Raw genomic sequence first — 22,558 nt, forward strand, 5'->3', positions numbered from 1 at the left:
TCTGAACGCTAGCTTTCTTGTCAGTGACCAGCAAATGGGTTGTCTCCATTAAGTTCCCAGTACACTGGTCTCAAAAGCGCTAGGTCAGGCCTCACACTTAGTATCCTTGATAAAGTCACTCAGGATCGAGTAGACAAGGGCAAGCTCTCTCCAGCTGAGCACTAACACGAAGTGTTTCTGCCCAGACCACCCATCGTAGCAGATCTGAGATTTCAATTTCCTGTCTTATCAAGAAATCCCCTTCCTACTAGAACTTCAGAGGCACAGAGCAATTACACCTGCAGAAACGGAGGTCTGGGGAGCTACAGCTACCCCAGAGACACCACTGCACCATCCACTGCAACTGCAGTCAGGGCATGAAAGGTAAGTACCCTGGCTGCAGGCTGGAGGCCTCGTCCACCCTTTGGCACTTTAGCAAAAGAACACAGATGCATCATTATAAGGCTTGTCACGTAGAGAAGGCCTGCTGGGAAAATCTCTGGAGCCCTGCACAACCAAGATAAGAGGGAGATTTTAATCTAATTTTATCACTTTAAACGGTATTACCTGGGCTTCTTGGCATGCAGCTCTTCGTAGCAGGTTATCGCTATTAGGTAAGACAGAAAGAGAGTGGACATTAGGTTGTGTAAGTTTAAAACAATTTGCTCATTTCTAAAAGGTAGGTACATACCATTTTTACACCCACTTTGACAGCACTAAAATTAAAAAGTACAGGTTCTTTAAGACCTATTTAACACATTTTAAGGATGAAACACACCCATTTAAGCACGCATGCATAATTTTTTTCTGCATGTGCACACAAACACCCTTTCTATAGTAAAGAAAAGCAGAAGACAAAGACCAGGATGCCAAGTGTGCTAATATTACATAAGCTATGAGACACTGTATAACTGTGATTTATTTTTCAATTGCTACATAACTGTACTCCAGATCTAAGGCATGGTGTTTTTCCATGTTAATGCTGCCTGTTATTTACACTGAAGGTACTTATCATTCTGGCAGTATAGAAGGGATTTAGAGTAGACTTAAGTGTAACTTCTGTGAACTTAAATCTTTGTGCATTGTAAATGTGAACTCCCCTCTCCACTGGTTTTTAAGCTGAACACGTTACTGCAGCACCTACCACCCACCTAAGCCTGAGCGTGGCCTAAAGCAGTAACTCAGAGGCAAAAATCACTCAACTCACCTAAGTGAAGTTTAAAAACAAAGAAGAAAACATCAGTATTAGATATGTCACTGATGGTCATTTCAGAAATAAAATCCAGACTAATCCTTGTGCTTGTCATGGGTGACAGAGAGCATTAGCAAGGTGGCAAGCAGGGTACAGTTGGCAAGCAGACTGGAGACAGAGCTACTGAGGGAAGAACAACATTCCGTTCTTCCTCAGACAAAAAAATGCCCTATTGGCCCTTGCAGGCAAAAGAGGGAGGAGTCCTGTTCTGCAGTGCCCAAAGTCTCATATGTCCTCTAGATAGACACTCCCCCTCCTTGCTAAAACCAAAACACTCCTTCAGCTTGCCCTTGCCAATACCGGGCAAGACAGCATATTGTTGTCTCAAAAATATCAAGTACAAAAAAACTGCAATTATAGTCAGCATACCAACATGAATGCACCACATCAATTAAAAGGATTCAAGGCCAACCAGGGAAAACAAGTGATTAGGAAAGCAGCACATTCCTGCCATAAAGTATGGCTCATCAGGCCAAGTCCTGCGAGGGAAGTGGCAGAAGAGAAGGCAAGGCCTTGGTCAGACCTCTGGACCCAAACACGAGTGTGATCTATTCAACTCCATAAGTTTACAGTATTTATCTGTCACTGGAGCTATATAAGCTTCTCTTTCTGGCATCACCAAAACATGCTGCAATGCCATAGAAGGAGAAGTAGGGTGACTTCAGGTGAGATATAAAGTTGGGTTCTGAGAAAATAACTACAGCAAAAAAGTCATAATTTATTCCTGGTAATAATAAAAAGACAAAGGAATAATTCAAGCATGGAAAAAGAAAATATGTGAATAATACCTCACCAGGATAACAAGTAACTGGAATGTCTAAAAAAAATTTCCTTAGAGGCATGCTTTTAACTGTCATGTTTGCTCCTTAAAACCAAACGATAAGTCATTTGTATTAAGCACCTGAAATATTACTTAAAGGAGTGGCAGACTTGGTTTTGGTTGCAGTAGAAAGCGCACTAGTTAAAATAACTATCTCTGAGAAATTTTGTGTTCCAAGCTAAACAACATTGTCACCACTAATTCCAGTTCAATCAAGACAGCATGACAGGCTAAGTCCACACTGTGCTGCTGAGGGCAGCCCTCATATAAGGACTTCTTTTCCCTCTGTGACTACGCGGGGCCAGAGCAAACACAAAGCAATTGCAATTTCAATATGTAAAGCTGAATTATTACGGGATATCAAGAAAACTCCACTATCAAATGATGACTGCACAGCTGATGTATTTGAGAATTGCTGTCCTAACCTTATTAACAAATTCTAGTTAAATCCATGTTATCTGTTTACCTCACATTGATGCTATTTTGTTCAGAAGTCAAGCTGTGTCACATCGTCAGCCAGCATGTTTTCCTGGTGCCCGCAACCTTATGCTGCAGTGTTAATTGCCTTTAAAGTGGAGTCCAGAACTTTCTGAAGGCAAGCAAAAGATACTGTGCTCTGTCCCAACTTGCAAAGACCCTCAAAAAAACCTGTCAAGGATGCAAACTTGATTCAGCTCAACAGAGTCTTAACCATGAAAATTACGCTCGACACTTTTAGATGTCAGCATTTAAGTTTATTTTCTCCTGCACTGAAGCATTACAGAACACAAAAAGTCTACTCTTGACACATATCATATTGGTGTCAAAGGAAAGGTTTAGGTTCTGAGACCAGAACCACCATTTACTGCCCAGTAATTTGGCGATTTGTCTCACCCCTCCAGTAGCACAGCACCCAAAATCCCATGCCATCCCAGCCATACTCATAGGATTCCCACTGATTCAACTAGGACATATATTTCAAAGTCATCTGAGTTTGGGTTAAAGATGCCAGGTAACAGGAAAATTTTTATTTCCTTAAAAGGTTATGTCAACACTTATCTTCACACTTAAGAAACAACAGCGCAAGTGCACTCACAGGGGTGTATCTGGGAGAACAGCATCCTCCTCCTGTACCACACCTCTTGCCTGTACTCATCTCATATGGCTCACCTGCGTTTGAAAGTCCTCTGAAGGCCATACCAACTAATAAATACAGCTAGAAAAATCTTAAAAATAGCAAAAAAGCAAATTCTAATCTTCTGTCTCAGTACATATTAGATTATCAAAATACGGCTGTGTACCAGCTCCCAGAGAAGAAGAGACTTTAATAATAAATATAAGATTTTGTTGACTTTTTGTACTTTAGTGACTAATATTACGTAGTGACAAAGCCTTTTCAACAACACTTGAACATGAGCAGGTGGAGGCTGAGGGAAATTGCTGTACTGCCTTAAAGAATACACAGAGATTTCTTCTGACTTGCACCATATCCACAGCAAACTAAAAATCAATTTTTACTTTACGTTTCCTCTAAGTGCTTACAGACACAACTCTGTCCTTAAAGCAAAACAGATGTGCAGTATTACATCTGCTGGCCAACCCCGGGCTGCCTTCCTGCTGTGAGAATTAAGCATCACACAGCTTACAACTGGGACAACTTGCTTAAGGAGTAAAAAATTGGGAGACACAGCAGCATGAGCAGAGGCAGTGGGGTATGGAAGAAAGAGGATGTCTAAAACTGAACCCATGGACAGACCTTTGCCTGCTTCAACAAAGGTATCAGTCAAACCTGCAAGGCTGGCAGTCACTGCAGCGCAGACTCTTCGGAGAACAGAGTGGGCTTACGCCAAAGCAAGGAACCAGTGCAGAAAGAAAGGAAGAGCAACTGTTTAGAGTTCACCACACACCAGCCGTGTCAGGCTGCCAGACCACGCTGGGCTGTGAAAGCCCAGCATCTGTACAACCCACTTGAACAGGGGCTGTTCTGATTTGTCTGTAACATCCCCAGCACAGGACTGGAGGCCGCTGCTCCTGTCCTATGCATTTTCAGTTAGAACAGGGAATTAACACTCTTACATATAAGCACACAGATCCACACAATTTAGTATGTATGCTCCTCCAGCTGAGACTGCATCCTCTGCTCCAGTGCCAGCAGAAGCCAGGGCTGAAAGGACGGTTCCCAAGATGAAAGGTCAGCCAGGGCAGCAATGAACTCAACAAGAAGACAGCAAACTTGAACCAAAGAAGCTGTTTGAGGCCCATGGCTACAGCCTTCATCTTAGAGTCAACCAAAGCAACTCCCTTAAAAGTGACCATACTACAAATGTATAAAAAAAGCTCAGGTGTGAGATCCCATTTCAAAAAGGGTTATGGGCATTACATCTAAGATTATTAAGTACATTCAAGCAAGAAGCAGCCTAAAAACTCTTCAGTTCAGTGTCTGCAAGGAGAAAGTTGACCAAAGCTGTGCATATAGGATCACTCCTCAAGAGCTATAACTGAACTCCTAAAAGAGATTTTATCTTAGCAGAGAGTTTTTTGGCTGCTTACAATATAGCAAGAGCACAGCATCCTCTTTGCTGGATATTACCATTTACTTCCAGCTTGGCTTTGGAAGGGCATGAAAGACAAATCTTAGTTTTCATCAGCTTTACCCAGATTCAGAATTTATATTCCCTTTTTTTGATAAAGTTTTGATGAAATAAAGTCAGCCACTCAGGAAGTATATGCAGAAAGGTGACAAAGTGAGTTATCAGTTGGCAAACACACAGAGACTAGCATTCAAATTATAGATAACAATAACACTCGGATTACTGGCAAGCAGTCAAAGGCCCAGATGTCTTGCCAGCATTTTCTACGGAGAAAGTCAATACTTCAACATATACAGAGTAAAACTGAGCATCCGATGAGTCCACTGCCTCAGTACAATATCAAGGGTCCGGATCCTGACAAAGTGATGACCCAGTGACACCACTGTAACAGTCTGGCCAAACCTGACAACCAGTTAAGCTGATGTCCATCATGCCAGAGATTAGATTTCTGCTGATTTGACATAGCTGGTGACTCACTGCACCACCTGGACACATAAAGAACAGCAGCAGCTCAATTCAGGAAAGGTGACCCAGGACATAAAGGTGAGAGGGGCTTCCAAACTTGGTGGAAATTTTAAAACAATTATATGGTATCTTTACTTTATCTGTAATCAACCTCACATGTATGTCAAACAGAAGTACATTACTGTCTATGAGCGTCTATCTGACAATCTGCATACACTCTAAGATTTGATCTAGTACATTAAATCTGGTGTCCCTTGCACCTGTAGTATGATTAAAATGATAGATTAAAATAGACAGATTAAAGTGGTGTTAATACATAAATTCATGCAATCCAGAGAAATTAAAGGGAGGCAATCTCACAGGCGACAACGCTGAGTTATCTTCTTATTCCTCCAAACCTACAAGAGTATTTGCTATCCTAAATGAAAGACAGTGGATTTTTAAAACACATTCTTTTATGAGAAAGAAAGGAATTTTAAGACTCACTAAGGTTTTGTAAGAATAGTGAGAGGGTTTTAGTTAACAGTAGTTCAATCAATCATAATGCCTATCATTTTACACATGAAAAACCTTTGCCACCTCCTGATCGATGTCTCTTTTGAAGAGGCACCTTCTGTTATATTACCTGCTTAGAAGAGCTGAATCACAGATGGGGGAGGGGGAATCAGCACAAGGTTTCCTTTTTACTCTTCCTGTTCATCCAAAAACCCCTTCCTTTTAAATCAGTCAGTATTTGAGCAAACACCTCCAAAGATGAAAGCCTAACACACTGATCCAGAAACTAAATGCTGCGTGAAGAAAGTATCATACAAGACTGGGCTAAGAAGGTCCTCGACCTTTACAGTTACTGTCATCCACAACCTTTAGACTAACTCAGCGATGAACCGTTACACTCCAGTGCCCCTCTTTCCTCTGAAACCTGTGGAGCACAAGGGCGTCCGCATCAGCCCCCACAGCACAGTCTGCAGGGTGCAGGAGGGGGACACCCAGGTCCATTTCCAGGCAGGGAAGAGGCACAGGAAACAAGTCTGGAAAAGGTCACATTGCTCTTGTCCATATTTGTTCAGTAGCATCCTCCAAAGCTTAAAGAGCTCCAGAGCTCTTCTGCCCCTATGGGCACGTAGATAACGACCACAAAAGAGTTGCCATTTATTTGCAAGACAGATTGTTATTTACAATAGCTCCACTTAATGCAGGCATCATAGCCTCTGAATCTAAAAGAATGAAACTTGAGAAGTCAAAAAAGCAAATTATCTTCTCTTTGCAAGAAAATCTTAGAAAATCCATGAGGATGGAAAAGCCAAGAAGAGGGATGCAGCGTGGGAAACAAAAATTTTCTCCAGCTGCAAATAAATGAGCAACATCTCAGACAGCTAATTCCAAGAAGTCAGAGGCTAATCTGAACTGATGCTGTGCTAAAGCAAGCCCCTTCGTCAGAAACTCCAGTGATGCCAGAAACCGAAGCACAAGACTTCACTAAACCTTTAATCTGTTGTAAAAGGGCAAATATAAGTCTAGTCAAGTATGTCTCATGCATAGTAATTTAGCCTCTGATGTCAATAACAGCAAGCCTCACAGCCAACATCGCCCATATGCAATTCCCTCATTAACCTCTTCAAGTGTTGCCTGCAGCAGTTTGTGTGTGGGGCAAAGGGCACCTCTTGTGCTCCCCAGCATAACTGGTACATAAACAAAGAAACTGGGAAAAGGGAATGTACAAAAAAACCACCACCAAAAGCCACTACCACATTTGGAGGCAAAACAAGCTGCAGAGAGGGATCCTGGCCTATTCCTTGCTGTCCAGCAGCCACAAGGTAAGGCCTTCACTGTGCACAGAGCACCATGAAAGGGTTGCTGAGACCACCTCTGAATTTTCACACTCTTGCCATCAGGTTCTTCTGTCACTCCTAGTTTTTCTATTCTCTGGCTAAAACAATCTGCCACAAAGAAATGGCTAAACAGTTGTCACTTCCAAACAGTATTTAAATCTCTAAAAGCAGTACTTTACAGCTGTGCTCCAGTCTACTTCAGTCACACAGAGCTGTTTGTCATCACAGGGTTTCCTATCTTGCATTTCCAATGCCTGGTAAGGAAATGCTGTATCTTCCCTTACAGATGAAAGGGGAGACCAAAGAATGGAATCTGTAAACATTATTTTTTTTCCCCACTACATCATCTGGGTTAAAGCACCATGCCTACATTTGGTGCAAATAACCTCCAAGCACTGAAATTTAGATACTAAAAGTTCCCTTTCTGTTTGTTTGCCTTTCATATTTCCCTCCTTATTCACCACTGTATCACCTATGGTATGCTTCACATTCTCCATGATCATAACATGTTTTCACAGTTACTGCACAGGAAATCAATACAGCTGAAACCAACAGTACATAGGTACATGAATTCCCAGAAACAACAGACATACAGGGGAGACTGGTTGTGTCTGATGCTGCTTCTAGGCCTCCTCAAATGCCCACTCTCCATATGCACAAGGAGCAGATACAGTCTTTTCTTAATGCTTTATTTCAGTAGCTGTCTGTAGTACCCAGGGCCTGACGTGCACCCTGCTGTCATTAGTATCTGTGGAAACAGAGGACCAGTAAGGAGACCACTTACGTAAGCAGGGTACCTGGGAAGGTCACAGGCTGCTCTGCCCAATGAGCCAGCCCCTCGTATGAATGCCACCGAGCAATTCCATCCTCCTCATTTTGTACATTAAATTCATTCTTTTGGCTAAGAGATATCTAGAATACTAGAAGTTCAAATAATTACTCATTTATATTTTGCTATTTTATCAGAATTCAAAGTTGAAGTCATCAGAGGGAAAAGTGGAATGCAAGCTCAAGGAACCACTGACATTACACAAAGGCATCAAAAAAACCCCAACCTGTTTAGCACACAAATACTTCTGCTTACAACATGGCAGTATACTATGTACGTCTTCTCTGTCTGTTGGTCTGGTAGGCATACACATGAAACCATGACCTTGTTACCACCACTTTCACACAGTTACTCTCTATCTTACCATAGCCTGCTGTACAATCAGCAATTACAAAGAAAAAAGTTTGGTGGGAGAATTTTTTTGCTGCTTGCCCTGCAGTCAACCAAGCCTTAGTGCTTCAGGTAAGAAGTAAGCAACTAAAGCAGATGTACCATTCAAAACAAAGACTGATTTAATGTGAAAGTCCCTAGGCAAAAGGAAACAAAGAAGTAAAGTATAACAAAGAACATAAACAAATTTATTTTCCTAAGTTTTCCACTGAGGCTTTGGCAGCATTTTAATGTAAGCGGAACACTGCTAAAATCATGACTGAACAATTAAAAAGACATTAAGACAGTGACAGAATGAACAGCAGCACCAAAAGTAACAATTTTTAAAAATAATTTGGCTATACTTGCATTTTAGTCAAATGTATTAACCATAATCTTAAAGGACAGGGATTAAAATATAAGCCTAGCTATTTAAAAACTGTGAAGGAGGATTTTGCCTACTGCAAGGAACATTTGCTCCACAGATAAACAGTGGAAATGACACCCTGCTAGGTACGACTTATGTTAGCAGCGTGGCTGCTGCAGCAGTTGACCGGCTCCTTCCAGCGAGGTGGGTGGTAACAGCAAAGCAGGCGCACAGGGAGGTACAGTGCATGGCTGCTGCCGGGCCTCAAGAAAGGCACAAGGGCTCGTGCGACAGAAATCTGGAATCTTTCGTGAGGCGTACGCAACCACTAAAAGAAAAAAAGGAGGTGGGAAAACCTATGGGCACATGGCCACCATGCTGTGATGGCCACCCTCTGCGCATGAAGGTGGCTTCCTGTCAGCATGGTACCAGTGGCACCATTTGCAGGCGCAGGGCCTCTGGTTTCATTTATCCTCACGATATGGTTAAAAGCAAGCAAGCCGATGACACGCACTTGGCTGAGGGCATTGTTTATAAGCTAGAAGGGAGAAATCTTTCTCCTCTCCTACAGGCCCCAAAATGATTCACGTCACCCTGACAACACTTCTGTTTAAAACTACCGCCTGAACTAGCCCCAAACTTATAACAAGGCCAAGGTGGGAAGTCGCAAAAAGGCACTGAGCCTTCCTAAGCTGTCGGCTGCTGGAGCAGGGGGGAGAGCCATCCCCCCAAGGCGCCGGAGCCTCTCCGAGGGGAGACCCCCCTTTCCACAGCAGCCAGGGCACCCGCGGCGACCATGGCAGCGATACCCTCACCGCGCCGGGCCGGTGGCTTGTGAAAGAACCGCGGGCACACGGCCGGGGCGGCGGCCCCGCTCTCCCTCCCTCCCTCCGTCCCTCCCTCCCGGCCCGGCGCCAGTTACCAGTGCCTCCCATAGAGCCAGTTCCCGCCCCAGCTCAGCAGGCAGACCCCGAACGTGGTTTTCTTCCAGTGATTCCTCAGGGTGGTCAGCACTTTCACCGCCCCGGCCATGCCGCCCCCACCCCCGGCCGCCCGGGGCAAACCGGCCGCCCCTCAGGATGGGCCGGCGGGAACCGACGCGCCGCTGGCCCGGCCCGGCTGGAAACGGCTCCCCCGGCACCGGCGTTCCGCGCACCGGCGCCCTCCCGGCCCTGCGGGGAGGCCGGTCGGTGCCCGCCGGGCGCTGGCCCCCCGGGCTGGGGGTGGGGGCCTCTGCCGACCCCCGCCGTGCTGGGTTTGGGCAGCCTGGCCCCCGCGCATCGAGCGGGGCTGAGATCTCACCCCCTCCTCCATGTTACTGTGCCCCTGCCTTGGGCCTTGTGTGCTCTCTGATGCGGTCCAGGCACCCTACCTCAATTTAAATTTTTTTTTTTTTTTTTTTTAAAAAAAGTCCCAAGGGAAAGTGTTTTCACACCCACCTGTGTCCCAGCCCTCGCAGGCTCGCTGCGTGGTCACCCTCCAGCCCACGGGGCAACCCGCAGCCACAGGCCTGACCACCGCCAGGAGCCAGGGGAGCAGGAGACTTTCTGCACAGCAGAGGACAAAAGTGAACAGGTGTTTTTTCACACTCATGGAAATATCCAAGGTGCCTCCCCCTCCCTCCCCCCCCAAAAAAAACAAAACCCAGAAAATATTTCATAAGATTCATCTGAAAGAAATGTTGGCTAGGAAGTACCTGGGGCTTGCTGTTCAAGCCCCACCGAGGGGGTGACCATGAACACCAGGCGAGATGTCTCCAGCCACAAATGGAGAACAGACCATCCTCGCAAGCGTGCCACGCAGCCGTGAACACCACAAATGTCCTGCCGGGGAAAGGTGGAAACACAACTAAGTGGCAAGACCTGACCTCATGGTGGGAAAAGCTGTGAGACAATCTAGTGGTGGTGGCTTCTTCTAGCATTAGCTCAAGCCATGGCTTCCCGTGACACCTGAAAGATGGTGAATGGCCTCAGAGATTTCATAAAAGTGCTGAGTGGTGGCATGTGTGGCTAATATTCAGAGACACCCTGTCCTATGAGAAAGGAAGAGATGGTGGGTCATTCAAAATGAACCGTTGGCCAAGTAAGTGGTGTGAGGAAGCAACACTGCTTTTGTAGACCACTGCCCTCCTCTTGACAGGGACCTGGGCTTGACAACTCACACCAACAACGATGCAGTCTGGCAGGGACTAGCAGGTCAGGGTAATGAACATAAAGCTGGCCAGAAATTTTTTTTCAGAATGTTTTTCGTGTTGCAAAATGCTGTTTTCAGCAAAATCTGAACATTTACAAAAATGTCAAAGTTAATAAAATGGGTTTTCTGTAAAACGCTTCCCCAAATACTTCTGCTTAATGATGTCTGGATGGGATGAGCATAGCAAAATAAGGGAGCTGCTTAAGGCAAAGTTTGGGACTCTGGGTATGCAAAGGTCTGTTCTGCAAAAATCAAGTTGGTGCAGAAGATGGTCCAGAAGACACTCTGCTATTAGTGATAAGGAAAGCAGATTAAACCCTATGGATTAGTTCCCCTACTGTGTTTTGGGTTTTCTTTTCCCTTCATTTTGTAGAGTAGAAGATTTGGGATTTGTTTTTCTAAGAAAAACATTAAACTATCAGCTCCTGATGAATATTTCAGGCACAACCTCATCCAGTAGCCATCACTTCCCGCTTAAATATTCCAAGTTCATCTGTCCAGTGCATCTCAGTGTGCTGAGTACATGCACTTGATGTGCTGCTGAATGTTCCAGGTGGTGTGGAGTGATTAAATGTCATGCTTTTTTTTTTGGTGGTGTCCTACTTTCTGTGAGGGTTCAGGTGGTGTGGCCAACTGCTAACAGCAACGATAGCAACAGATACTAGTACTCTCACCCTGCTTTCCTTAGCTTATTAAAAGATTGTGTGCTGATAAATACTTTTGAAATTCATAATTCTCATGAGGTGCCACAAATAATTTATAAGCATCTGTAACTTCCTATTTTGCAACCAAGTCTACTGAGTACAGTTGTGTTTATTAATAATGCTTCCAAAACAAGCTTGAATTTTTAAAATAAAGCCTCTTTAGTATGCCAATACGTGTTCGGAGCAGTCAGAAAAATGCTTAAATGCATGAAAGACCTGAATATCTCTAAGATGGCTGAATGGAAATTTTCCTGAGTTCATATGCATGAAAACACATCAGAGTTAGTATAAATGAGAAATTTTAGCTCAAATACTAGTTGTCTTTCAGCATCCCTAGCAGAGGGACTTGACCTTGCTCTGAGCAGAGTGGCTGGACTGGATGGGCTCCAGAGGTCCCGTCCCATCTCCATTGTTCTGGGATTGTGTGACGTTATCTGAGAATTTGGGCTGGTGATTTTGAGATGGGGCTTTTCGAAGAGAGCTGCCCTTAGAAGAAAGAAACATTGCAGACAACAATGACAGATTGTGCACTTGTCTCATTAATTGGCTTTACTTAGGATGCAGTGCCCATTCTGAAATCCCTCCTGGTAAACATGTGTGTCCTAGTTTTTGGCTATGGCTGTCTGATCACCCTCAAGGTAGATCACACCTGCCATGCTGCTGCATGTACCAGGTACTTCTCTTTTAGCTCTCCTAGTTTTCTGCACATCAGATCAATAGAAGTAAGTATTAGAGTATGTGCAATGGAAAATGAGAGGATAAAGTGCTGCTCTTGAACATCCTTTAGATTATATGCTGTAGCCAAGTAAAATGACTGCTACCTTTTTCAGAAAACTGCTTAGAGGAGGCTGGAATATGTGTTTTGTTTTCTTAAAATTGTTGTATGGCTTGTGTAAAAAAGAGTCATTCGAAAAGCTGCTCTGCAACTCTAATACTTGACTGGGCATGCTGTCACCTAAAATTATCTCACAGGTTTGTGAAGACAGGTGAGTGCCTCATCCTGGTTGCTCATGTCTGACCCATTTTTGAAGAGCAATTTTTTTATCATCCTGTCTTTACCATCAGTGCCAAGCCTGTTAGCAGAAGCAGCCTCAGATACATGACCATGCTTCAGGGACATATTTGTTCGTAACTTTAGGAAAGTTACACGCCCAACCATCTCAGTTCTCTTCTTAGCCAGAGAATATGAGTGAAACAGTAGAGAGATTTATTACTTGGCAATACCCTACAATTGACAAGGACAGAGACTGATTTAGTCTCCTTTTCTTGTCCAGCATAATCTGTCCTCATGTCCTCACCTCAGCTAACTCATCTGGGTTGCCATGTTTATCTTGTGGTCATTTCTCTGGGAATGGGATTGAACATACGCAATTATTTTACTAAAGTCACTGATTTCATTACTTGGTGTGTAGTTTTGAGTGAGACCTTTGAAATCAGGAACAGAAGTCCTGTCCACAGCCACCAATTAGTACCAGCAGGGCTTTCTTCAAATTCATGGTCTGAAAGCTACTTCTGGCCATGTGGTCTATAGGTAATCCTCATATGGTTGAACTGGATGACCCCATCCTACATCTCCAGTAAATTCTGTATCAGCACTGTACAAGGGCAGACGGGAGTTTTTGAATGATGGTAACATAAGGGATATATGCCTGTGTGTGCATAAAAGAGAGGCACATCCCCAGTCCAATGTAGTCATTCTGTCATCCTTACAGCAACGGAGAATTGAGACCCCTTTGCCTGCTGGTTATTCAGGCATTCATGACTCAGCTAAGGATGGGCTGAGAGTATCAAAGAGCAGTGCTGTCAACCACATCTCCTGCCATCATGGTGATCATATGTCTTCAGGTGCTTCCTTACAAGTAGCCACTTGTATTCCAAAGAGGCCAAATTTATTGCTCTGTAGGAGCTACGTGTTTGCCACTCCAATGTAAGTCTGTGTTCCTGCCAGACTGAGGCAGCGTTGTTTCTGGTTGTAGTCTGTCCCCTCTCCCCCGGGCCCCACCTTGTTACACACCATTAGTATCACTGTGGCCAGAGTGGCAGGGGAGAGCATCTTCACAAAACTTTCAAGCTTTTGTGCAGCTGATCAGAAAAACCCCAGACGCTAAATCTCTGCATGCCTCTGGCCCAGTGAGAAAAATTATAATTTGCTTTGCTTTAATTCCACAACACCTGAATGCCAAGCAAGACTTAAGGTGAGGAAGAGCCCTTTTCCTTGGTGGATGGGAGCAGGACCAGCTGAGTGTCTCTCCAGACCAGGCCGTGGGATGGGAGCTCCAGCCTTGCAGGCACATCCACCTCCAGCTTTTCTGTCCCCACAAGCTGTGGACACAGGGTGGGCTGCAGAAAGAAAGAACTCTTTTTCTCTCCCTGTTGGGGTGGTGGTGGTGGTGGGGTTGTTCTTGTGCTAGCTGAAATATCTGGTGGGCTTCCAAGTGTTTCTCTGCTTTTCTTCTCAAGGTTTTGTGTCCAGGGCCTGAAGCCGTTCTTCCACCCCAGGTCCCTCTCTGTGCCACCGCTGGCCACTGTCCTGTGTAAGAGGGGGAGTGCTGCAGCCACTGAAGCTAATCAGAGAAAGTTCCTGCCTGTGAGAGCAGAGAAAGTTCATGATGGATTCTCTTGCCCTCATTTCCAGCTCTGCCTGGAGGTGTGAGTCCCCGGGGTAGTCATGTCTGCAGTCAGTGCCTGCTCCACTGGCTTGAGAAAGATCTGAATCACACTGGCAGGGTTTTTGGTTGGGTAACTCAGAGAAACTCTACACGAGAATAATCTCTCCCCTTCCTTCCCCTCCACGCTCTTCCTTGGCTCTTCTGTAAGCAGAACACGCCGTGAGCTTCACCCTCCCTAGAAGGAAATTCAGGAGTGTGCCTAGCATATTTCTACAGCAAAACCCACCACCTTTACGCCCTGCCTCCTCTTTCCACAACCGAACTATTACACAGAAGTATTCCCTGATTCTCAGAGTTTATTAACCTTTTTTTCCAATGGAATGAATAGAGATATTCACAGCTTTTGAACAGCAGCAGAAATCCATTAAATTGCTCTGTGGCAATCTTGTCAGGAACTTGTTCCTTTAGCAGAGGCACATTTCAGAAGGCTATGCGCTCACTCCAAACCTATCTGGATTCAGTAAATGCAGGTGCCACTGGGGCATTAGGGTGAGCAGCGCTGGACCCTAAGCTTTAGGTGTAGCAGGGCGACAGACAAAAATTTCTCTAAGCTTGTCATCTCAAAGCTGGCCAGAGATATTAAATCGTTTCTAGCAGCAGTTAGATCTCCTTTGAGTCTGCTCCAAATGAAGGAACAAGGACAGTGCCCTGGGACTGGGATTTATCCATTCACCCAGAAGCACAAACTCCTGCACAGAAAAATCTGTAGCAGCTCCTGTGCTAACACTAGCCACTCTATACTCTGCTTTTCAGTGAAGGTGTTAGCGAGAGCTACACTGAGGACATCAATTTCATTACTGGTACAGGTTCCTACCCTTAAGAAAGTCCTGCTGACCCAGGCTAAGGTCACTCATCTCGGAGCTGATGCTGTTACTATGGTCCTGCTATGTATTAAGGGACTCTACATAGACAATAGTATGATACAAGGAGGGAGAGAGGAGAGAGACCAAATGCATAGTGCGGGCATGCTCACAGGATGTGCATGCCTCTCTAAGCAGCACCTATTTGGAAGGGAGGTAAGCTGTCATCCAGCATGCTGGTAATGTCTAACATCTCCTGGGTTTACATCTGCAAGCAGGCATTTTCACTTCTGCAGACAGAATCTGAGTGATTTAAACTGTGAGAATCTCCACTCAGTCATTTTGCTTCTGGCAGAGACTAATGCTCATTGTTTAACAAAAAGAAAAAAAAAAAAAGCCATATTCTCTTCATTTATCCCTGTTGTACAACTGGATGAGAGAGAGGGTAGGAAATTAAGGCTTTTACACTGTTTCTTGATTTCAGTGTGCCCAGAAATGTGATGTTACATACTACTTACCTGTGTTTACATTAAGATATCACCTACCTGAAAATCCAGCTGCTGCTATATACCATCTTGGTTACATCCTGTGGCCAAATGATTTTATATTCAGAAGAGCTCCTGAAAACTACTAATACATCTGTATCAATGATTCATTTTTCACTGAGGCAGTGACATCCTAATCTATGGACCAGATGGAGTGGGGCCTTGGGCAATTGTAATCAAAGAGCAACAGCAACAGTTTGAAGGAGAGATTCCCAGTTGGTTTCCTATTAAATGCTTCTATTTTCATTTTGGTTTGATTCAATTGTGTGCATCACCATGGCCCACTGAACACATCTGGCTGACATCTTAGATGGCATACCCAGCACATTACTGTGTTTGCGCAAAGTTTCACTTCTTCCAAAGTCAATGGCAGTGCTCTGTGATGACAAGCTGTTTTATCCTTGTCCTTAGGTGGAGTTGGGGGAACAAGAGAACCAGTCACAGGCAAAGGCGGGCTGAGAAAATCCATCACTGTAATGATGAACCACTCCCCTTCCTCTTCTCCAGCAAAATATCTTTGCCTCTGTAGAAGCTAGAAGATTAATTTTTCTTGGATTCTGGAGCACAAAATGGACACTTAGAAGGAGTACAATCCCTCTGAATTACTATGAATTGGTCTAGTTGAGTCCCTGCCAAAAGATATATCCCGCATCTAATACTGACAATGACCTTTGCTTATAAATTGTTACTGGCCATTTCATTGGTCTGTGAAATAAAGGTCTTCATGTTTTTGGGTGTTGGTGAATGCATAACTGTACTTTGTTTTTCCTTTTAGATTAGTTAAATTAGAATAAAATCTGATATTCTGCTTTTTCATTGTCTCCCAGCTTTCAACTATTTCAAAGGTAATCTTTTCACTCTTCCCATAAGAAAAAAGTTGCTGGAGTTACAGGTCCTGTCAGATATATACTGCTTCCTTAGGTTTTGGAAGACATTAGAGTTCTTCCAAACATGTTTTCCGTATAAACTCTAGCTTTTCAGCAAATGTATTTCAATGAGCTCTGTGGCTAGTTTGGTGTTTGTACAGTTTTACATTGCATTTATCTTCCAGAAAGTTACTCAATGATATGATTTTTAAAATTGTTGTTGTTATTCTTGTGTTATTAATTGACATGGTAATCATAACACAGACATTGCTTTTGAATTCCATGTAGTTTCTTCCACTGCATACAGTGTATTTTCTCTGAATTTGTATCACATTGTGATCTGGTGTCTGTTCAAAGGTTGGCTTTGCTTTTCATGCTGTTCAGACATTTTTTTCACTTAATAAGCTGCTTTAAGGATCTCTGATAAGATGATGCTGAGGGCAGTGTAAAACTCTGGGATTTAACTAGGCTACATTAGAACAGCCTTGTGTTTTACATTAAATGAAAGTGGTTTGAGCCACAGTTACAAGCCACTACTTGTTATCCATGCTCTCCAAATTCACAGGAGTTATTGACTCTGCTTATATGACATCTTTGTGTGCTTTGTTTTCCTGCTTTCCCTTTCTGAGAACAGATGGGAAGAGTAATTTAAGTACTGAATACCATAAGGTACCTAGAGTAAAGTAAATTAAGGAAATACCGTAAGTGAAAGAATGAAGCAGTTAAACCTCTAACAGGAGATTTACAATTAAGAATTAACAGAGAAGATAAGCTTTGCCAAGAGACAGAAGTCACTTGGTCCAGAGCGTATCTTGCAGAGGATGGACAGGGCTTTGATGTTACAGATATGTGGAGAATCTCAAGTCATAGAAAAGAGGAGACTCAGGACATCAAACATGCAAAACAGTTTATGGATTTATGCACACTGTAGTAGGTAACATAAGTTGAGATAATGTCCATTATATGATGAAAGATGCAAGGAGTACTAGGGATTACCTCACTTTACAAGAACATGTGAATACCAACAAAAGGAATAAATAGGATGGGTAAAGAAAATAAGGACAGCACCACTTGCTTAGATGAAAATTTTATAGCAAAAAATATACAACACAACAGCGAAAGATGAAATGGTTTAACTGGAAGTAAATAGGACATTTATTTTTTAACTGTTATACAGAAGCAAATGTGTTGACAGAAATACTTTTAGAAGATGCTCGTAGGAGAGTCACACATAGCAAAAAGTAAATATGGAACCCAGAATGTACAGTGATAAGCTTATTAAACACAAAGAAGTATGTGAACAAAACTGGAAAATAAATGGGAAATATATTGGAAAAAGCATAATTTGTAATAGTGACTCGGGAGAGATCTCAAATGAATACAGAGCAGACCTGGAAGAGTCTCCCTCCCTTAGCCTCATGCTACTACTTCCTAATTTTAGGAAAAATACCCTTAAGTCAAAGGCAAAGAGGGGATGTTAGCAGGATCATTGGACAGAGGATGTTAGAACAGGTACCGTCACATTCCTTTTTGTAGGAACAAAGCACAGTATATCCTAGTGCCAGAACTGCCAGGACAAAGCTAAGCAAACAGAATAGAAAATTGTAGATAATGTAAATAATGTATGAATAAATGACATTAACATAAAAAGTCAAATGAGTAGATCATGGTGACATGGCAGAGGAGGGCCTGTCCTCCCCTTAGATGAGGAAAATGAGATTCATTGGGAAGGTCGGTAACATAGAGACATTTGCCTCCAATGTAGCTTCTTGCAGCAACCACCTGGAGCACTGCTGCGTGGTGATGTTTAATGGATGTGCAATGTTGATATTAATACAGAGTCTGAGAAAATGAAGGAGTTGATTAGGGGACTCTATTCCAGTAGTTCACAGCACAAGAGTTAAGTTATACACTTATTTCTCCAAGGACACTATTAATGGTGCAAAACAATGACTTCTGTGCCACAGATGCCAATGAAATGTGATATCAGTGTGTTCTAGTAAATAAAGAGATTTTGGCTTTAATTCACAGAAAACAGCGTTTGCTGAAATTGGCCATGCCACACTCACTGAGATGGTCAAGCCAGTTGCTCTTGGAATTACTGTTTGCAGTTAAATGCACAGCTGGCAGGCATTTTGGGGGCCCAGACCCACTCCCAGCTACCTGTGTGCAAATGCAGTAGGTGCAGCTTAGAATTAGATTTTGTGTGCAACGATCAACTTAGAAAAACAACCAACCAAATAACCAAAGTTTTGTCCAACATTGAACAAATGACAGATTATGATTGTCAGAGATATAGCTGAGAGAGAGACTGTAGAGAAAATAAATAACATTATTAGCAGAATTACTATTAAAAATTATGTAGAAATTCTCATTAGTTAGGATCAAAATGGATGTGTGAAAGTCCTTCGGGGACTGAAAAATCTAAGCAGAGAGCCAGGAAACTATTCCACAGACCATTAAAGGTACCGAGGAAGTTGGTAAAACTCACCATCTGTACTGAAAATGCAAGTGATTTAGATGGTTCATTTGGATGACGGAGGACAAGCTGCAGAGCTGTCTATCTACTTGTGTATGTGTACAGTAGTTGCCATCACTTTATTAAAACAGTGGGACACAAGCAGCTGTGTATTCACTGGAGATTGTCACCTCCAGCACACAATTAGCTATGCGATCATCTCCAAATCCAAGCAGGAAGGGAAGAAAGGGGCAATGAGTCTACAGCTACCTGACGGGAGGTTGCAGAGAGCTGGGGATGAGTCTCTTTAATGAAGTAACAAGTGATAGGACAAGAGGTAATGGCCTCAAGTTGCACCAGGGAAGGTTTAGACTAGATATTAGGAAGTATTTCTTTACAGAACGGGTTGTTAAGTGTTGGAATGGGCTGCCCAGGGAGGTGGTGGAGTCCCCATCCCTGGAGGTGTTTAAGAGTCGGGTTGACATAGCACTTAGGGACATGGTGCAGTTGAATCACACTCACAGAATCATCTAGGTTGGAAAAGACCTTGAAGATCATCTAGTCCAACCATGAACCTAACACTGACGGTTCCCAACTACACCCAACTATTGAGAAAGGTCAGTGTTTTCTTCAAGGTTTTTTCCAACCTAGATGATTCTGTGGTTCTGTGAGTTTGTTGTTTCATCCAGGAGAGGTGTCAGCCTCAGGATCTGTGGGTTCATGGCTATGCAACTGCTTTGTCTCAAGCCAGTATGGCAGATCCATACAGCACCAGCAGATTCCTTGCACTGATCCTGAAGTGTTGCTAAGCATCAATTAGAAAGGAAAATGTGGTCCTAAGACTATAACTTTGATAGCCAAGCATCCCTGTCACTGCTGTGCTGTCAGGCTTTTGTTGCCGTCACACACAGGCAATGGGAGCTGGACAAGACATAAGGCAGAGCTCTTTAAAGACAGGTACAATTTGATAACTTGGACTTGTCCAAACCTCACAGTTCACAACCCAACAGTAAAACTGGCAGTGGGAGTCCTGTAAATACGTTGGGTTGTCTCAGGTGTGGGTGCTGAGTCCCACCTCCACCACTGCACCTTAGGCTGTGGGGAACCACCGCTGCTGCCTGCTCACACCCTGGCCAAGGCTTTGTCCCACAGCCTCACAAGGGGGTGGGAGAGCCTGGACCGAGCATCAGTCACCAGGTATTTCACTGTAAAGAAATGTACATCCTGGTAATTTGGGAATAATTGTCTCTTAGGTTGACAGCCATTGATATCTTCCCTCACCAAGTTTATTTACTCCATTACATAGTTACTGTGTCTTAAACAGAAATCACCCTCAAAGTATCATCTAATTATCTTCTCATCATTCTGCAAATCTCTTTCATATTACCAATAATCTTATTACTACAACTGCAACATTCATTAAGCGAACAGAGGGCAATAAAAAGTACATGTGATAATAGCAATCAAATTAAGTTTGAATCTCACAGTGAGTGATGGATAATTCTGGAGGAGATTGTTCTCATAGATTTTTGCCTATTATTTTCTGAGAAAGGTTTAAATAGCTCAAGAAAATCCTGTTTCAGTTACAGAGTTCTTTTCTAGAGTTTGGCTATTTTACATGACCCAGTTACAAAAAAAAAAAGGCACAGTCAGGACCAGAAATGGTTGCGGAGCCCTCCCCTTGTGAGCAGGGAGACCTCTCAGCAGAGACAACATTGCTGGGTTCCCATGGCAAACACGTTTTCGCACAGGCCAGCCCAGGGAGCTGCTGGAGACATGGTGAAGCTGAGCTCTGTGACAGTGATCCAACATCTCTTGGGTATGTCAGATGCTTCCAGGTGACAGACTGGATGGTCTTGCATGGGACTAGGAAGCCATCACTTTCTTCTTGATATATAGCAGCACCTAATGTTGCACTAAGCAAAGCAAAACCACAGAGAAGTTCTGAGGCATCCATATTTAAAAGATTTGGAGCCTGATTCTCAGCTCGTGGAAGCAAATGGAAATGCATTCATGAAGAGCAGACAGCTAGATTTTCAAGCTGCTGTTGCCTATCAGCCATGCCAGGTTATATTTAGCTCTGTTACACCTGCATAGAGCCACTTGAACATGTATCAAAACAATTCCCATCCCCAGCTTTGATCCATACTGTCTAGTGCAACAACAGAACATCATCTGTCTCACTGGTAAAATAACTGGAGATAAATGTAAGGGGTTTTTTTTCAGCTTCAAATGCATGAAAATATATTTGGAACATTTTATAGGTACATTGCACACCTGATGGAAACATTTATGACTGCTTCCCCTCTGGGCACATCAAAAATATCCTCATCCAGCTTCACTATTTTTATCAACTCTACTCTTATCCTTGATGTCCATTTTGGCCTGGAAAACTTTTCTTAGTATCACAGATGAGTTTGCGACCTCTTTGATATGCCTAGCCATATGCCTGAAAAGGAAATCCGGCCCCTGAAAGTGAAGTAGAGCCAATTAAATCAATGAGGGGATGGTATGTTACATGCATGTGTGTATGTGCGAATTACTGTGTGAGAGAGGGCCAAGGCAGAGAGAGATGCCTGGATTTAGTCTGGACTTGGGAAATGTTACTGGTCATTGCCTTTTTGTGCTGGCCCAGCCTCTTTCTAGTTTGTATTCCTCCAAATAATTGAAATCCCTTTTGTTTTAATATACAATTTTGCATTTACCTCAATAATTCAGTATTACTACTGCAAATATAATAGAAATATAGAGGTACCCAGCTACATTTTTCAGTAAAGTGGGCAAAGGGATAACAAATAAGGGTTTTTAAAAATACAGAACTCTCCTGGATCCATAAAGAAAGAATAAAATGGGAAGTTGGTGAATAATATCCCGCCTCTGCTGGTATAACTGCCTGTAAATCTCTTGTCCGTTTGCCATTCATGTTGTGTGACCCTCCTGTCTGGGCTACACTTGCCTATGACTATGTTCCTGTGGAGAAATACATCACAGGTGATGTATGCAGCCAGTTTTTGGAGAAACAAGGGGTGTCCTAGGCCACAGGGGCTCCCACTACGCTGTTAAAAGTGATGCACATCTTCCGGTGTATGTGGAGGAACAAGAGGTTGAAGCTTTCCTCTGTGCAGCTCACCCATAACTCATGTCTTGCATTGCATGCTGCCAGCATTTGTTCTGCTGCGATGCTGTCTGGAGATGCAAAAATGCAATCAGCTTCGAAAAAAAACAACAAATGAGTGCCCCTGGTTTAGCATTTGCTACATGGTTAGGAATGGTCTGTCAGCCCAGTGCTCTGCCTGGCTGCAGGTCCTACTCAGGACCCTGTTTCATCCTCCTGCCTGGTGACAGGGTACCCTTACTCTGTCTGGAGCTACTGAGGAGATGATGTTTCTTTTTCTGAGAGAGAAGTTTCTGATCTCCAACACCCTCACACTGCTTAATAGGGGCTGCCCAGGAAGCAGAATTTGTAGGAGATCCCTTTCTAGCCAACCCTCCTCAGGGCTGCAGGGGGAAGCAGGGACAGAGCGAAACCTCAACAGCTCTCAGTGTGGTTCACAACTTTGGAAATGAACTGTGAAAGACTGGAAATCAGTAACATGGTTTCTCCAGGCCATTCTCTTTGTGGGATGGAAGCTAAGCAGCAGACCATGGGAATAGGGTTTGCCCTCAACCTCCTCTGATCTCTGCAAGCAAAAGGCAAGTGTTTTCTGAGCTGTCAGGAGTGAATGTGACAGCAAGGGAGAAATGAGAGAGGAAGGAGGATGAAGGGCTCTGCACAGAGATGGCACCCTTGAGGGTCAAGCTGGCTAGCTGAGACCTTGGCCTGTTTGCAACAGCGTGCACTAT

General features: G+C 43.6%; 1 protein-coding gene across 3 annotated transcripts in view; it reads right to left on the reverse strand.

The window, feature by feature from the left end:
- Window positions 1-9,562, reverse strand: part of AGK (acylglycerol kinase) — a 36,428-nt gene extending 26,866 nt beyond the window's left edge. Inside the window, exons 1-2 of one of the 3 annotated variants that reach the window (XM_074871790.1) lie at window positions 9,403-9,562; window positions 547-586 (exon numbers count right to left, since the gene is read on the reverse strand). In XM_074871790.1, coding sequence (XP_074727891.1) covers window positions 547-586; window positions 9,403-9,512 — 150 coding nt within the window. In that variant the 5' untranslated portion in view covers window positions 9,513-9,562. Of the gene's footprint in view, window positions 1-546; window positions 587-670; window positions 691-2,517; window positions 2,663-9,402 lie in introns of those variants that run through there. The other 2 variants (XM_074871791.1, XM_074871792.1) reach the window with 2 other exon arrangements.
- Between the last annotated feature and the right edge of the window lie 12,996 nt (window positions 9,563-22,558).

Source organism: Strix uralensis, chromosome 5, assembly GCF_047716275.1.
Source record: "Strix uralensis isolate ZFMK-TIS-50842 chromosome 5, bStrUra1, whole genome shotgun sequence".
NCBI classification, from domain to species: Eukaryota; Metazoa; Chordata; class Aves; order Strigiformes; family Strigidae; genus Strix; species Strix uralensis.